Source organism: Notechis scutatus, chromosome 6 (assembly GCF_049901735.1).
Source record: "Notechis scutatus isolate UNSWTSFEM ecotype Mainland chromosome 6, rNotScu1.2, whole genome shotgun sequence".
NCBI classification, from domain to species: Eukaryota; Metazoa; Chordata; class Lepidosauria; order Squamata; family Elapidae; genus Notechis; species Notechis scutatus.
Window position 1 is genome coordinate 14,269,091 of NC_142014.1, and position 15,663 is coordinate 14,284,753.

Genomic DNA, 15,663 nt, shown 5'->3' on the forward strand with positions numbered 1-15,663 from the left:
GGGGAAGAAGACGGCAAAGATAACCTGAGGGTAGTGGGGGAGGAAGCAGCAGAGTGGCTTGCAGGATGACTAAAAGGTAGGGTTGGGAGAACACACCTGGATGGGGCAGCTCAGAGGCATGCTGCAGTCATAAAGGCAAGTAGGCTGCTATGTACCCAAATTTTGATCACGTGACTATGGGATACTGCAACAACTTCCAGGGTCAGTCATAGTTAGCCATTTGTTTACAGCTGTCATCATATCGAACAGCCATTGAATGAATGGTCAGTAAGTGAGGATGACCTATAATTGAAACATCGTTTTCAGTCTAAAACCAGTGCAAACTCAATCTTCAAAGATAACCTTCCCAGAAAGACAGTGATCTATTAGTTTATCAGCCAAACATATTGGATTATGTTTTGAGGATTAAAAAAAACAACTTCTAAAGGGTGTCTCTTGACTTTTGGCAAGAAGAGTTGGGACAGGTATATTAAGCTTCTAAATTTTAAATTAGACATTGACTCTGACAATATCTCTGAAAATAAAAAAAAGGGGGGTGCATTACAACTTTTGACCAATCTAGAAAATATTTTGGAAGATATAAAAGGGACACATAGCAAGAAATGGTCTGGTCACGTAGCAAGAAGATAATGGCAGGTGGACCAAGGCAGTCATAGAATGGATGCCATTTGATAAAAAGCATCCATGAAAGAGACCTAAAATAAGATGGATCGATGGACATCAGCAAGTATTGCCAGCCCAATTGGCAAAAAACAAACAAACACCTTAGTACCATACTGATTGGAAACATGCAGAAGAGGCCTGGATAGACAATGGCTAATATGATGATGATGAAGATGGTCATAGGAAGGCTGTGCTCTAGCCAGGAATTCAATGTTGTCATTTCATTTATAGATTAATGAAGTGCATATACCAAACTAGTCATGGCTTAATTCAATAGAATCTGGTTAAATCAGAGCCTAATGCAATAGTGAATTTGATAGGTTTTCATTTTATCTTCTTCCCTTAGATTCTTGACATCTGTTCACTGGCATAGCCAATATGAGCAAACTAATTTATGTTTATTATATTTGGCCTATTAACCAGGATTAGAAATATGCTTAAATATTATTTCCATTTTAATAGCTGTGCTTCCTGCAACAAAAACAGCTTTTTGGCATCTTAAAGACTACAACAGCTGTTATTGGGAAAGCATTTGATCATAGTGTTTAGTGATGGTCAAAACCCAGAAGAAAATATCTACAAACAGTGTATTTTAACAAACTATTTTCTGGAGTGACACAGAACCCTTTTTACAATGATGTGTTGATTTCCATTTCAGGCTGGCAAGCAAATAATATGTTTATCCTAGTTTGCTTACAAGTTTGTCTTGTAATGATTAAGAAATACAGGATAAGGGAGGCACCAGTCCAAAGTTCATATCCAGTTACCAAATAGTTTTTAATCAAATACTAATGTCCCATTATATGCATGTGTTAGAATAAACACTTGGGACCTCAGGTAGTCGCCTTTCCCTCCTGTTCCTATATAGACATAAATAAAGTATAGTTTTATTTTCAACATGTCTTGTTATGTCTTTATATAAGAATCAAAAAGGGATTTTAATTTTTATCTGCTGATCAGATTTTCAGTAGCAGGCTTGCTTACCAATCATGGTTTCTTTAGATCTATGATATTTCTTATTCAGTAAGCAAATTTTAAATGCAGATAAACTTTTTTTCTTTAAAAGGAGAACATCATGACGCCTTAACATTTCAGTCGGGTTCATCTAAGATTATGCACATGTCTAAATCATGATTCTAGAATTACATGTCATAAACGCTCACACTGATAAAGTTCTCTGGTCCTAACACTTTTAATAAATATCTGCTATCAATAAAATGGATCATAAATTCTATTGTAAAGTTGTTTGATAATATATTGACTTGCCATTTGAAAACTTGGACCATATTGCTTCATAATGGCAAATCAAAATTTCCATTTGTTCTGGGGATAAAAATATTTAAAGTTACCAATACTATTTAAATAAAAACATATTTTCTCATTGCTTAAAATGATTTAAATTAGATTATTTTAACTAATAAAAGGTGTATATTTAAATACATTTTAAGTGAATACCATCACTTCATTCTAATTTGACTGAAAACAGATAAAACAATATACCTAATTTGCATTTCAGGTAGCTTTGTCAAATCCTGCAAAGGAATATGCTAGCATTCTTATTGAAAAAAACAAGCCTATAAAAAAGGATCTTCTTCTTGATGCTCTCCATGAGAACTTATATGTGATGACTACAGATAAGGTACAGAATCTTTGGTGGCAATAGTGAGATCATAAAAGTTGTGTTCAATATGTATTTCTGCATCATAGGGCCTATCTGCATGACTATTTAATGAGCCATCAACAAATTACTGTGATACTAAATGAAAACCACAGCAATTGCATGTTTACTTCTTTTCCGGCAGGAGAAGAAGATTAAATTTTATTTATTCTTGAATAAAGTCAATAAAGTCAGATATTTGGGGAAGTGTATTAAGAAATTTACAGTGGAGGGAATATGGCTGTTATATTCGCAGAATGAGCACTTTTTCCACGTTTTGTTTCCACAACTAACATTAATAGGCCTCCTTTAATTCACACACACAGCATCTATTTGTAACATAACATTTGGTTTGACCTTAATTCAAACCCATTATGAAAACCACTGGACCACAAGGCTCAGTTGCCAATAATTGTAGTGATTTATTGCCCAACTGTAACTGGGAAAATACTATTAGAAGATGAGGTGCATTTTGGAGCAGAGTTAAGATAGGAAAAAACAATGATACAATATTTAGTGCAAAAATAACCTCCCAAAATTATTAAGACCTTATATGTGATGACTACAGATAAGGTACAGAATCTTTGGTGGCAATAATGAGATCATAAAAGTCGTGTTCAATATGTATTTCTGCATGTTTGGCACAACTATATAGGAAAACAGACAGGCCTGTCAAACTGGCGGCCCATGGGCCGGATGCATCACATGCAGACCACGCCAACCCTGGCTCCGCAAAGGCAAAAAACTCATGATAGGTCATGATACATCAAGTGACACCATTGAGTTTGACACCTGTGTGCTAGAACCTTGAATCAACTTTGATTCTTCTCGTAACCTATTCCCATTTTCATGTACGAAGCGGAGAATACCCACACCATCAGTTCCCACAATCTCTTATGTTTTTGTTTATCGTGTTTTTTAATCAGATGTGGTTGGTCTCAAATGTAGTCTTTTAAATTAAAACAGCTCACACTAGTTATTATTCACTTGATAACTCAGATTTCCTGCCTTCCTCTTCCTCCTCCTTCAAAATACTGCTAAGGATAATCAGCAGAAGTTTGTTTGTGAAATAGGCATTATTGGCAAAATTTGCAGTGGAAAAATCTATACTAAACTCTTTTAATCAATACATTTATGTATAAGTTGTACTGCAATATAAATTATTTAACGATTTGCTTCGAAAGTGTTAGGATTTTAAAATGAGTGCTTTTGTCATATGGCTTAAGAATCATCTCTTTGATATTAAACTGCTTGAAGGAAGATACTGCAGGAACTTAATATGACTAAGAGTTATGAAATATGACATTCTAACTCTTTGCAGATTGACTTGAAATAAATCCTATTAGACTCCCAAAGTGGTATCTTTAATAAGGATGTATATAGACCATAATATTCATTTCTGATCATGACTGAGTGTTGGAAAAATGCTTTGCTCACCTCCCAGTCAAATTTGAAGTGAGGTCCAAAAATGTTAAGCCTTGTATCCCTCACTAATTATCATGAGAATTCCCAGAAACAACTGCATGTTGTAATTATTTACAAAGTGTGTTCTAAACTTTTTTTTAATGAGGAATGATGACAAAGGATCCCGAGTCTAAAGCATTTGTGAAAACAATTTGATTAATGAAAATTTGGAAGTAAGAAAGAAAGAGGAAGAACCCAAAGCCAACTGAATTTTCACATGAACAGTGACAGTTTTTAAAAGTGTGGGCAACATTTTGGGGCTTGGGGGGTACTATTAATTTCAGCTGCCTTGTGGTTGTATAAGCATCCAGTGAAATGCAATCTGCAACATACTTGTACTGACATTTCTACAGAAAGAAATTACCATGGCCTTGACATGAAGGAGTGCCCTATAATCCTGCACTCCTAGTCCCCCCCATCACAAGCTCTCAATTATGCATTATAAAGGATAGAAATGTGGTACTTACTGTGCCAATATCTCAGCTCAGTGGGCAGAGGATGAGGAAGAGATGGGTGTTTATTGCTAGCTAGGAGTTATTAAAACTAAAAATTGAACCAATTGTCAAAAGCAGTTTTATCACAGATCAGATTGAGTGAGAATTGTTTCAAAAGAAGAAAAAAAAAACCTTTGCAGTGGTTTTCAGTATAATAATACTACATCATACAAATGTGTTAAACCAATCCATCATTGGATTTTTGTTGGATTGGATGGCTCAGAAGATCCCATTAGATACATAATCTTCAGAGATTAGAATAGTACCTTGAAGAATGTTTGTTCCTGAGTTTTTCAATGAAATTATTCAAGGAAGATGCAGGACAAATTGTAAATAAGCTAAAAGTACAAAGTGCCTTTTTGGACTATCATTTGTGTGCAAACATCATTTTCCATGCTTTCTTTTTCAAAGTTACGTGATTTTCTTATTTATGCTAATTGATTTCTTTACTAGGTATTTCGTTTGCCTGTCCAAGACTGTGTTAGCTACTCAACATGTAACCTTTGCATCCAAGCACGAGATCCTTACTGTGGCTGGTGTGTAACAGAAGGAAAGTAAGTGCTGTAGCAGCAGCTAAGAGAGAGATATCTTAGTATGCAAGTTAATTCTTTTCACAAGACCAGGACGTTGACTAATTTCTTCAAAGCATTTGTATGAGAACTGAAAAATCTTCATCATAAATTATCACAATATAAACATATAATGAGCAGCAGGGTGGAAACCAATTTACATTTTTTTCCTGTATAGTTTGAATATAATTTGCATGAAAATGGTAGTTGCCAAGCCACAGCTGGTGAACATTCAGTATTTATCTAGTGATAGTCTTATTCTTGTGTTTTAACCCTAAATGGTCCTTAATATAGCTCCAAAAATGATGCTTATAAATCATTAGAGGCAGAAGGGATAAACGCTATGCCAAATTTTGCTTTCTTTTGTCTATGTTTCTAACTAAAAGGTTTTTCATGTCTGAAGCATTTTCTAAATTTTTTTTGCTACTGAAGGATAAACTAGAATTTGTAATGTTCAGCATGCAATGACAGAGACTTATCCAGGATTATGTCTGCAGTGTGGTGATGCCAGGTTTCCAAATCCTTTACACTTGGCAGTTCCTTAATAGTGACAGTTTACATTAGTCAAAATTAGAATTGGTTCATCTGAAGCATAGACATTGTACAACTGAGTTAGTGACAACAATAGAATTCCTGATTTGTTTGTTTTTTATTTATCCATTCAAGTATAGATACTTATTTGTTATTTATTTATTAAATTTCTATACAGTAATATGCAATCTCACCTAGATGGGACTTTAGATGGCTTACAGTCAATTAAAGCAACAAGATAAAAGATTAAAACAATAAGTATTAAAACATTACCTTGAAATTAATAAAGATGAAAAGGAATCGAGATATAGCCACAATGTTTTCAAACACATTTCGTAGGAACTAGAAACTAACTGATAATTTACCAGATATATAAGCCAATTGATTAGAAAAGTTATCCTTAGCACATTGGTTTTGGTTTTATGTTTATGTTTTCTTAGATTTATATATCAACTGTGGAAATTCAGTATCATTTCTCTTGTTTAAAATTGTACAGCATACAACATAAAACATAATTAAAAAGTGAACTATTTTAACTGTCTACACAATATCTGTGATTTTAGATAGGTCTCTTCTGGGTTAATTGGAGATGCATAAGATTAAATCCTACTTCTCGAAAAATCTGTGCCATGATACAGTAGAACCTCTGGTCTACTTCTGATCATGACCAAATTGGGTTCCGACCAAAATATTCACAAAAAAAGAAAGAAAGAAATTTTTTTTCTTTCGCAGCTGATTTCCCCTTCCACACCAATTTTTTTGTGAGTGCCAAATTTCCAAAATTAGGTTCAGGTCACAACCAAATCGGGTTGCAATCAAAGTTATTGAATGAATTATGGTCTTGACCAGAGGTTCTACTATACCAAAAAGCTTGTTCTGACCTAGGCTTCCCCAACAGCATGAAGCTGACTCCTCATCCCAATAAACCCCTTTTATTTAGTTTACAGTGAATTCCTCTCCAGAAAAGTCCCGGCCAACAATCTTTCAAGATATTTCACAATTACAGACCATTATCAGGCTTGGAGAGTTGCTAGGCCGATATCTTTCAGATGCCACACTGTAGCAGACAATACTTGGCAAGAATGCAGGAACAAATCTTCACCCAAATGAATTAATTGTCTCCTGCAAAACCTCCTCCCCTATGGGAGGGGCCATTCACTGTCCACCTGTGGCTTTACTCTCAAGTTGACCCTTGTTCCTTAGCTGTTCCCTTCTTCTGGCAGTTCTGCACATGTGCACACTAGGAACAGGCTCCAGCTGTTCTTCTGCCTCACTGATGTCTGACTCCGAAGGCAGCTGATAACTGTCAGACAGCCCTGGCCCCATCTCTGACTCTGATGCAGAGCAGTCATCAGAGCCTTCCCCGGATTCCAGGATTGGCCCATGTTCCTCCCCAACCTCCTCACTGTCCGAATCTGCTGCCAGCTCCACTGGCCGCTGGTGGGACGAAACAGAGCTGTTTCAGAAAGATGATCTCAATATACCACAAACAATAAATCCAAGTGGATGTTGTTACAAACACAAAATATACAAACACAACTTATATATGCATATATAGGTTATTTAAATTTACAAATGTGAGTGGAGACTTTTTAGGAAAACTTTAAGCAAGATTTTATTTCCAATTTGAATAAGTTTTCATTTTATATATATTACCACTCCAGTCTGTATTTCCCCCCCCTTTTATTAATATTTAAAATTTAAAGGTACTGGCTTTTTATTGTTTCTCAGTTTGTTTCATTTCTAGAGTTCAAGTCAATCAGATGAATGTCTAAGCTTTTACATTGCAATTTTGAGAGAAAAACACTAGTTCAGGTTATTATTATGTTTTGTCACACAGTCAGCCAGATTTTAGACTGGATTTGGCATTTTTATCTACTATAGGCAGATATTATAATTTGTCATACAGTCAGATATTCATACTATATTTGGAATTTTTGACCACCTATTGAGTCCTTCCCAAGGACCTGGGATAGGCAGGTGAGGATTCTGATGCTGTTACAGACATTGTCACAGGATGTAAGCAGTTCTGAGTTAAGCTGCCTTTTGCAGTTGACTGATGATGATTTTGATCAATGCCAATGGTGTTCAAATAGTGTTCCAGATGTTTGGGATTGCACCTAAGAACCTGTTACTATTGGTACTATCTTTGTTTTATTTTAGCCCAATTGTATTACTTCTGTTTGCTGGTCTTTGTATTTTTTGATTTTTCTCCAGTTCTTACTGTTCCAGTCTGCTGTCTGCAAGTACTCCCATGTCATCTATCCAGATTTGTTATCCATTGTTGTTAAGTCTGGGGTGTTATATGGCAGTGCTTGTCTGTTTGAATTCTAAAGTATCTGAGCACATCAGCTTGTTCATTTGCTAATATTTTGTCTATTTTGTGGTCCCACCAGTTCTTGCTCACATTATTATTACCGTGTTTCTCATATAATAAGGCCGGGTCTTTTTTTTTTTTTTTGAGCCCCGAAAAAATGGCTAGGCCGTCTTTTCAGGGGTGACTTAATTCCCCCCCCCCTTGCATCTTTGGGTGGGCGGGCAGTGATGGCTTGGATGTTGACCTCGGCGTTGGTGGGGCACTTCGTATTGGGGTCAACGCAGGCAGCACCATATCCGGGTGTGCCACAAAAGTACTTCCTAACGGCAAGCCCCCCCACCATTCCCCCCCCATTTCACATGTTTTAATATAGGCCTTAATTTTGGGGGAGGGGCTTAATTTCATTTCATGCCTATAAAACATGCTGGGACTTCCTATTGGGGGAGGCCGTATTGTTGGAGAAACAGGGTATTACTGATGCTACCATTAATTCTGCCAGTTACTGAACAATCTATTTATCACTTGACTGAAGATCAACCATAGTAATTAAATGATATTTCAGAAGTATGCTTAAAATTTGCTGAACCAAAATTTTTGTATGTCTCTAGGCTTATTTTTAATCAGTAACAGAAGGAGGTATGGGTTTAAACTCTGTTTCTAAGTACAAGTTAATTAACCCCATGGCAGAACCAAATGGGATTTTGTGATATGAAGTTCATAAACCTGGCACTCAGTTTACTTAATTATAGAAAGGGGTTGGGTTTGGGAGATCCTGGTTCCCCTCTAAATATATAAAAGGTTTCAGTAAAAATTACTGAAAAGCTTACAGTAGTACAGTGCCAATGCATACAGTCTGAAATATTTTGTCATTGCAACTCATAAAATATGAATGAAACAATCACATTTCCAGGAAAAATGGTTTTTCTTTTGGCTTCAGGTGATTAATTTTTTTCTCATTATTTTGAGGTATCAAAGATCTATGCAGAAAAATGTATGGTTTAATACATGTAGTAATACCAAGTCAAATCTGTCAGTGGCACCAACAATCATCAAAGAAGAGGGTATCACTGATCTTGAGGAATGATTTAAGACAAAATTAAGAAGAAGAACATTAAAAAGTCCATTGCAACATAGTTTGCTCAGGGACGTTTTAAGAATATATTAGAAGTTAGAACCTTAAAGCAGAACACAGTGAACATAAAATTTATTTCTTGTAGCATTGGATTATTTTATTTTGGTTATGATGGTATAGTTAATACACTACATAGAAAACTTGTAGTATTCCAGTTGAACTATAACTCCCAGCACACGCCAACATTGCTCATGTCATAATTCAAATCTTGGACTAGGACCAAGATTCCAAGAATCAAATTCTTAAGTAGTTATGAAGATCACTTGGTAAACCTAAAGTTAAAAAAAAAAAATCTCAAAGCAAAGACGAGTAAAAAATGGATGCACATTTGGAAAAAGCATAAAATACAAATGTTAACAGTCAAATGTGAACTAAAAATAATGCTTACCTTTAAAAAAAAAATCGTGAGGAATATTGTGGCATATTACAAATTTCCTATCCTGCTAAAATAGGAAATTTGAGCCTAGAGCTCAAACTGGGGACTTAATTTGCCAGTAGTAACAGCACTTTGGTGCAACACAGTATGTGGTAGATACTCATTAGTCTTAAGTATCAATAGTGATAATGTCCTAATTACGAGACAGCTATTGTACACTGTCAGCATTTTATTTTAGTGTCATATTTACACAATCCCAGATTACATGTGTCAAATTCATGCAATTTAGTAGAAAGATGCAGATTATTTAATCATTCATTCATTCATTTTACATGCCAGCCTTACTAGGTAAACACTACCAAATCAGCTAATTCTACTTCATTGTAACGTTACATTAACAAGTCTAAAGATACAGTTCTCCTGCTATCTTCTTTACAAAATTATAAAGGGTTGCTTCGGAGTTTCTTGCTCTACCCACTATCCAGCAGCAGACTAGTTGTCTCATATCTGATCATTCCCTAGGCAGCGTTTCATGGCCCATTCTCACAAGGCCTTTCCCGCACACCATTACATTATAGTCATATATATCTCATATGTGACCCTGGGCAGCTCACAGACTTTAAAATAGAAAACAAAAAATAGTTAAAAAATTAAAACTGTTAAAAACCAATTAAAGCAGTGAAAAGAGAAGGCCCCCTGGTTTCATCACCACATACAATCGACAGAAAATCTTGAAGGAAGCTCTAGAAAACCATTGTCGGTCTGAGTAAACGTTACTGAATGTATTCATCGGTGTTAGTTTTTTTCCAAAGGTATATGCCAAATAAAGTTTTCTGTAGTCCATGAAAATACCTTATAACAAATCTGGGAGTCGTGTGACTCTGTCCAGAAGAGTTCAAAGTAAGATAGTTCAGTTTCTATTCTACTTTGCTACATATTTAAAAATATAGTTGATGTCTTGTATTAAAAATGTGATGCTCTTTAATATCCAAGGAATAAAGCATACTAAATATGTTAGAAAAATAACAATTCAACTAGAATTTGCAATTCAGGAGAGGTAGCTTTCAGGATCATTCACACTGAGCTGCAGATAAAAAGGTTTTGCCAAGTGTGCCATTCAGTGTGGTTTAGATAATTAGGTCATTGATCATTGATAATTGGTCCTTATAATATCCCATAATATGTTCAGTTGTCTAGCTTCTCTGTGTCTATTCATGAAATGTAGGTCTGTCACATGTGTTGGTTTGCCATCCATCTCAAAATATTTGTATTAATGGAATCTATTCCTGTAGAATGCATATGCCTGTTTCATTGCATTTTTATTTTTATTTACATTTCATGAGTATGAGGCAATAATATTATATTCAGCCACCCAAAGTCACAGTAAATTTAGATGGGTTCTCCTGCGCTCATTTCTATTTGGAGTTCTCAGTGCTATTCTATTGCTTAAAATTATTGACAAAACCTGAACGTAGATCATATCTCGAGAACTTTGTTAAATTCATATTCCCTGCAGCAATAAAAAATAACCAACTCCAAAGCCAGAAATGTTTGCTTTTCTCTGTGGCACAGTAAGAGCCTACGGAGCTAAGCCTAAGGCTAAAAACAAAGAACTGATGACAAATTTGAAAAGTGCTAAAGAATAATCAAAACAGTTCAGATTTATATACCTCATAAGCAGTTTAGCTTCTTAACAGCTAAAGCTACTTTTCCATAATAAGTTTCTTGAATATTAGATTAGATTTTTCCAGTACTGTACAGTAAATTGTATTTAAGATAATTATTTGTACATTTATTGTTGTAATTTTAAATGCTCATAGGTAATTATCTTGTCCTAAAGAACAATAAGTAAACTGAAAGAAAAGAAAAATGAAATATTAAACATTTAATGTGTGCCATCTGTCATTTATCAATTTGCATAGGTTTGAATGTCATTTCATTTTGACTGAGTGCTGAGTTAAAAATTTTAATTACTCTGGATAACATTAGGCTTTATTATTTATTCCAGATGCACAAGGAAAAAAGACTGTGTAAGATCAGCTAGGGAAAATAATTGGCTTTGGAGTCCTAATGGTGTTTGTTTGAGTATTACAAGTGCTAACCCTCAAAACATGAGCCGGAAAGTTCTGAGCAAGGTAAATGTGCAAAGAATTCATCATAAATATGAAAAAATATGTTTGGGAGGGTGGGAAATAATTGTGCACACTTGTTGCATGCTCATACATAAAATCAGTTTAGATTATTTTAATTACTGTTATTCTTTGTGCTTGTTTAATGTAGTGTTTTGTTGTATTTATTTCTGAGAAAATGCTAGTTTTATACAAAATCTTGAATTTCTGTTTTTGCTTTCAAAACATCTGGATGAAAAAAAAGTGAAATTTGACTGTATCCAAGAAATTGTCAGTTTAAACAGACATCTACAGAACTATATTTTGAGTTGTGAGAGACACAGAGGTAGATTGACTTAAGGATTCCAAATTTTGGGAATATCTTATTTTTATAATATCTGCTTAGATATAGACTTGGTTTCAAAGTACTAAAACATGCAAGTAAACTGGGTGTGGTTTCTCTATGACTACTCTTAATATAGTGTTAATCAACCTTGAGTTCTTTAAGATGTATGGACTTCAACACCTAGCCAATCTTGCAAGCTGATGAATGAGAGTTGAAATCCACATGTCTTAAAGTTCCCAAGGTTGAGAAACACTCCTGTAATATCTGAGGAAAGGGGCATGCCAATTTTGCAGACTAGTCTTCCAATCAGAGCTTAAAATATAGCTAAACAACTCAAAATATTATGAGAAGTTCAGCTATTATAATAATAACTCTGTAAACCTAAAACTTTGAAAGGAAAACCCCAGAATTAAGTACTAAAGCAGATCCTTCTTAGGAGATATAATCTAGAATTAGATTTACTGGCTATTTCTAGTACATCCAAGAGACAGAAACATCTGTTGTTGACATATCTTTAGTAACTGTGCATTTTGCACAGAATGATCAAGAGATTTCCTGTTAGTTAATTCCATTGTTCAAATGGTAAACTCCAATTTGGGAGTCCTTTGCAATTAGGTATGTATCAGAAAGGGTACAGAGCATGTTGTGATGGGTTAGCAATTGAAGACTCAGCTTCAATAAACGAAGTATCTTACTGACATCATCATTACTACAAAGCAGAAAAAAAATCCTAAGTCATGAATTTCATTTGTTAAGAAAGATAGGATATCCCCATTCCTTTCAAGACAAAAGTATTATACTTGGGAAGGGGGAAGGTTACAATGAATAGGAGCAATATGATATTGTGATTAATTATATTATAAAAAGACAGCATATTTTCATCTCTTGCTCATTCCCTGATTGTATACATATTTACTTGTTCCCATGGCTCGTTTTTTTCAATGTTCTGATTCCTAAAGGCAAAACTCTGTCACTTGGGAAAATAGGCCACACAATTACTTAAAATACACAGCAATTAAATTCTGCAAAGCAGAGTGGAACTGTGAAGCCTAACATGTTGGAGACTATATTAGCAGTGTTCTTAGAGAGCTAATCAAATCAACAAACTTCTTAACCCGTTCCATTCTTTTGTCACCTTTTTTGAGGATAATTATTTCTTAAGTTTATAGAAATAATCAAATATTGGGGTGCTCATTCTGCAGTGCTTGTAAAACAACCAAACATCACTCTTCCTCAGAAAATATCTCACTTTTTGCCCTTCATCAAACAAAATGTTGTGTTGGCTCTATTGATGGGAAGTTTGTTTTTGTTGTCCTTTCAGAATAACTTCCTTGATTATTTCCAGCCTGACTTGCAACTCCCGCTGTGTGTTCTGGCTTATGCTGTTCTGTGGACAGCATGCTTTAATTGTGCTGGAAAAGTCTAAACAACTTCTGTGCTGAATAGATGCTACATTTAGGCTGAAGTGAGAATTCAACAAAAGACTTGTATTCTGTAGAGACATAAAAGCATGAAAACAATGGCTTATGTCTTATTTCAAAAATATGCAGGGCAGTTTTTTAGGAGACAAAGCACCTTTGCTTTGGTAGGAATAATTCCAATAACTTTCTAGACCAATGATCCATTGCTTATATAATTCATCTTCAAGGTATCTTCATATATTTAGTTAGCTATTTCCAAGGAGAGTACTTCAGCAAGGACTCATAAAATGACTTTAAAATGAGACTTTATGTTATTTTAAGAAGCCCGATGTACTGATAAATTTTGCATTTTTTATATTGGAATGTTTTTTTCTAATTTTAAGAATAATACTTTCTATCTAGAAATTTAAAAAGAAAAAGTGGAAATTAATGCAGACTGATTCAAATTATGTTCTGCTGGGACCACCCTGTTGTTCTTTTTACAACAATAAGGTAGTTCCTAAGATTTATCAAAGTACATGTCAGCATACTGTATTATGTAATATGATGACAACACAAGAAAGAATGGGTGAGATCGATTAAAGCTTGGTTTGGCTTCCATAAAATCATCAAAAAGTATTATTCTTAAAATTAGAAAAAAAACATTCCAATATAAAAAGTGCAAAATTTATCAGTACATCGGGCTTCTTAAAATAACATAAAGTCTCATTTTAAAGTCATTTTATGAGTCCTTGCTGAAGTACTCTCCTTGGAAATAGCTAACTAAATATATGAAGATACCTTGAAGATGCATTATATAAGCAATGGATCATTGGTCTAGAAAGTTATTGGAATTATTCCTACCATCCATTGGTCTGTGTGATAGTTACTGGAATCCAGTAATATCAAGAGAGCCATAATTATCTATCTGTGATCTTAACAATATCTACTTCAACAAGCAAGGGATCTTTTACTGAGATCTTTGCCCCAAATTTTTCAAAATTTGTTCAGTGCCAAACATTGAATCTTTAACCTTATGTACATGTGACTGCTTTCCAAAACTAATAAGGCTACAGTTAAGAGTAATCCATTAAAATGCCACTATTGTTACATTAACTTTATGCATTGATCAGTTGGACTTTATTTTTGTACAGAGTTTTACTGCTGCATTTCTTTGTTGCTCTGTTAGAATCTGTATTGTTTTTAAATATTGTTTGTTCTTACAATTCCAGGTAGAATTTACTATAAGCCCTTTGCCAGATTTAAATGAAGATGACCAGCTTTGGTGTCAGTTTGGTGAAATGAGGCAGCAAGCAGAGAAACAAGGTGATGCTGTTATCTGCCAACCTCCAAATCAAATTCCTCCAACAACCAAAGGCCAAGGTAAAGATACAGCCGAGCCCCCATGTTTAAAGCTCACATACAAAGTGTGAAGGTACTATTTTAACAGCTGCTTGAAACTACAAATGTTGTGTGGGTTTTTTCTGTGATTCATTTTTCTTGGCATTAGCCTAAGAATGGTATCTTTAACATTTTTCTTCTTAGAAATATTAATAGCGACTTGTCTGTTAATTCTGATTCATGCATTCCAGGCATATTTTGCTTCCCTTATGCATACATTAAGTATTACGAAAAAGCTAAAAGGTGAAGGATGAACTTCTAAATAGGCAATCAATTTCATTTAGACTAAAGCCTGTTACAGTTGAGTTGTTGTCAGTAAACATCAGGGTATTTTTTTAAAAAAAAACATCAATACAGTAGTTACTCTTGATAAGATAGTGCTCCTCCCAGAGGATGCATAACCTGGGGATCTTACAGCACTCATGATTCTTGACTATTCATGAGTTCTTTCAGCACTCATGAAATAGCAAGTGAAAGAAATGGCTAGGAAGGCCTTTGTTCAGTCTCAGCTGCTGCATTGATTGTGTCTCTTACGCTGATAAAAGATGCCCTAGCAATGGTGACTCATGTTCAGTTCACCACATAGTAAGGTTATGAAATACTCTCTATGTCAGGCTACCTGTTGAGGTAATTCCCCGTTAGGAGAATGAGCGCATACAGGGAGATGTATTGAGAGTAGTGTTTGAATAATACACACACAGCACACAGATACACTGTACAGTAAATGTAGGTTTTTACTTCCAGAAACGTTTAAAAAAAGTTCAAACACAGTCCAAAGTCATTCACAGGTAAATCAGTCAGTTTTCAATCCAGGAATAATCCAAATACCAAAGTCCAGTGTCAAAAACAGTTCAGTATCAGACCTAACATCAAATCCAAAAATAGCAGTCAATTAGGAAAAATGGAGGAACGGAAATACTGTCCAACAGAAGGAAAATAGAGACTCACTTAGACACTGAGACTCTTCTGAGACTAAGACTAAAACAACCTAGGTTTCTGGCTCCATCTTATGGCCGTTTGAGAAACCACACCCAATTACACTTTTAGGATTTTCTTAAAGATACAGTATTAAAATGTATATCCTGGTTTATATATTTCCATCCCAAATAGCTGTTAGGTTACTTACATTCCTAACAGTACCCTTGTAGATGATTTATAAACTGTCTGGTTCAAAATTTCATTGACAAGACTCCTGATAAGACAAC

General features: G+C 34.8%; 1 protein-coding gene and 1 long non-coding RNA gene across 14 annotated transcripts in view; one reads left to right on the forward strand and one right to left on the reverse strand.

Annotated features, from left to right (window-relative positions):
- Positions 1-15,663, forward strand: part of PLXNB2 (plexin B2) — a 357,594-nt gene that overhangs the window by 247,182 nt on the left and 94,749 nt on the right. For all 13 annotated transcript variants that reach the window (XM_026669041.2, XM_026669040.2, XM_087969402.1 and 10 more), the window contains 4 exons: positions 2,180-2,302; positions 4,732-4,832; positions 11,212-11,338; positions 14,290-14,440. In XM_026669041.2, the coding sequence (XP_026524826.1) occupies positions 2,180-2,302; positions 4,732-4,832; positions 11,212-11,338; positions 14,290-14,440 (502 nt within the window). The remainder of the gene's footprint in view (positions 1-2,179; positions 2,303-4,731; positions 4,833-11,211; positions 11,339-14,289; positions 14,441-15,663) is intronic.
- LOC148130126 (uncharacterized) overlaps positions 1-15,663 on the reverse strand; it is a 113,529-nt gene that overhangs the window by 83,666 nt on the left and 14,200 nt on the right. The window lies entirely within an intron of this gene.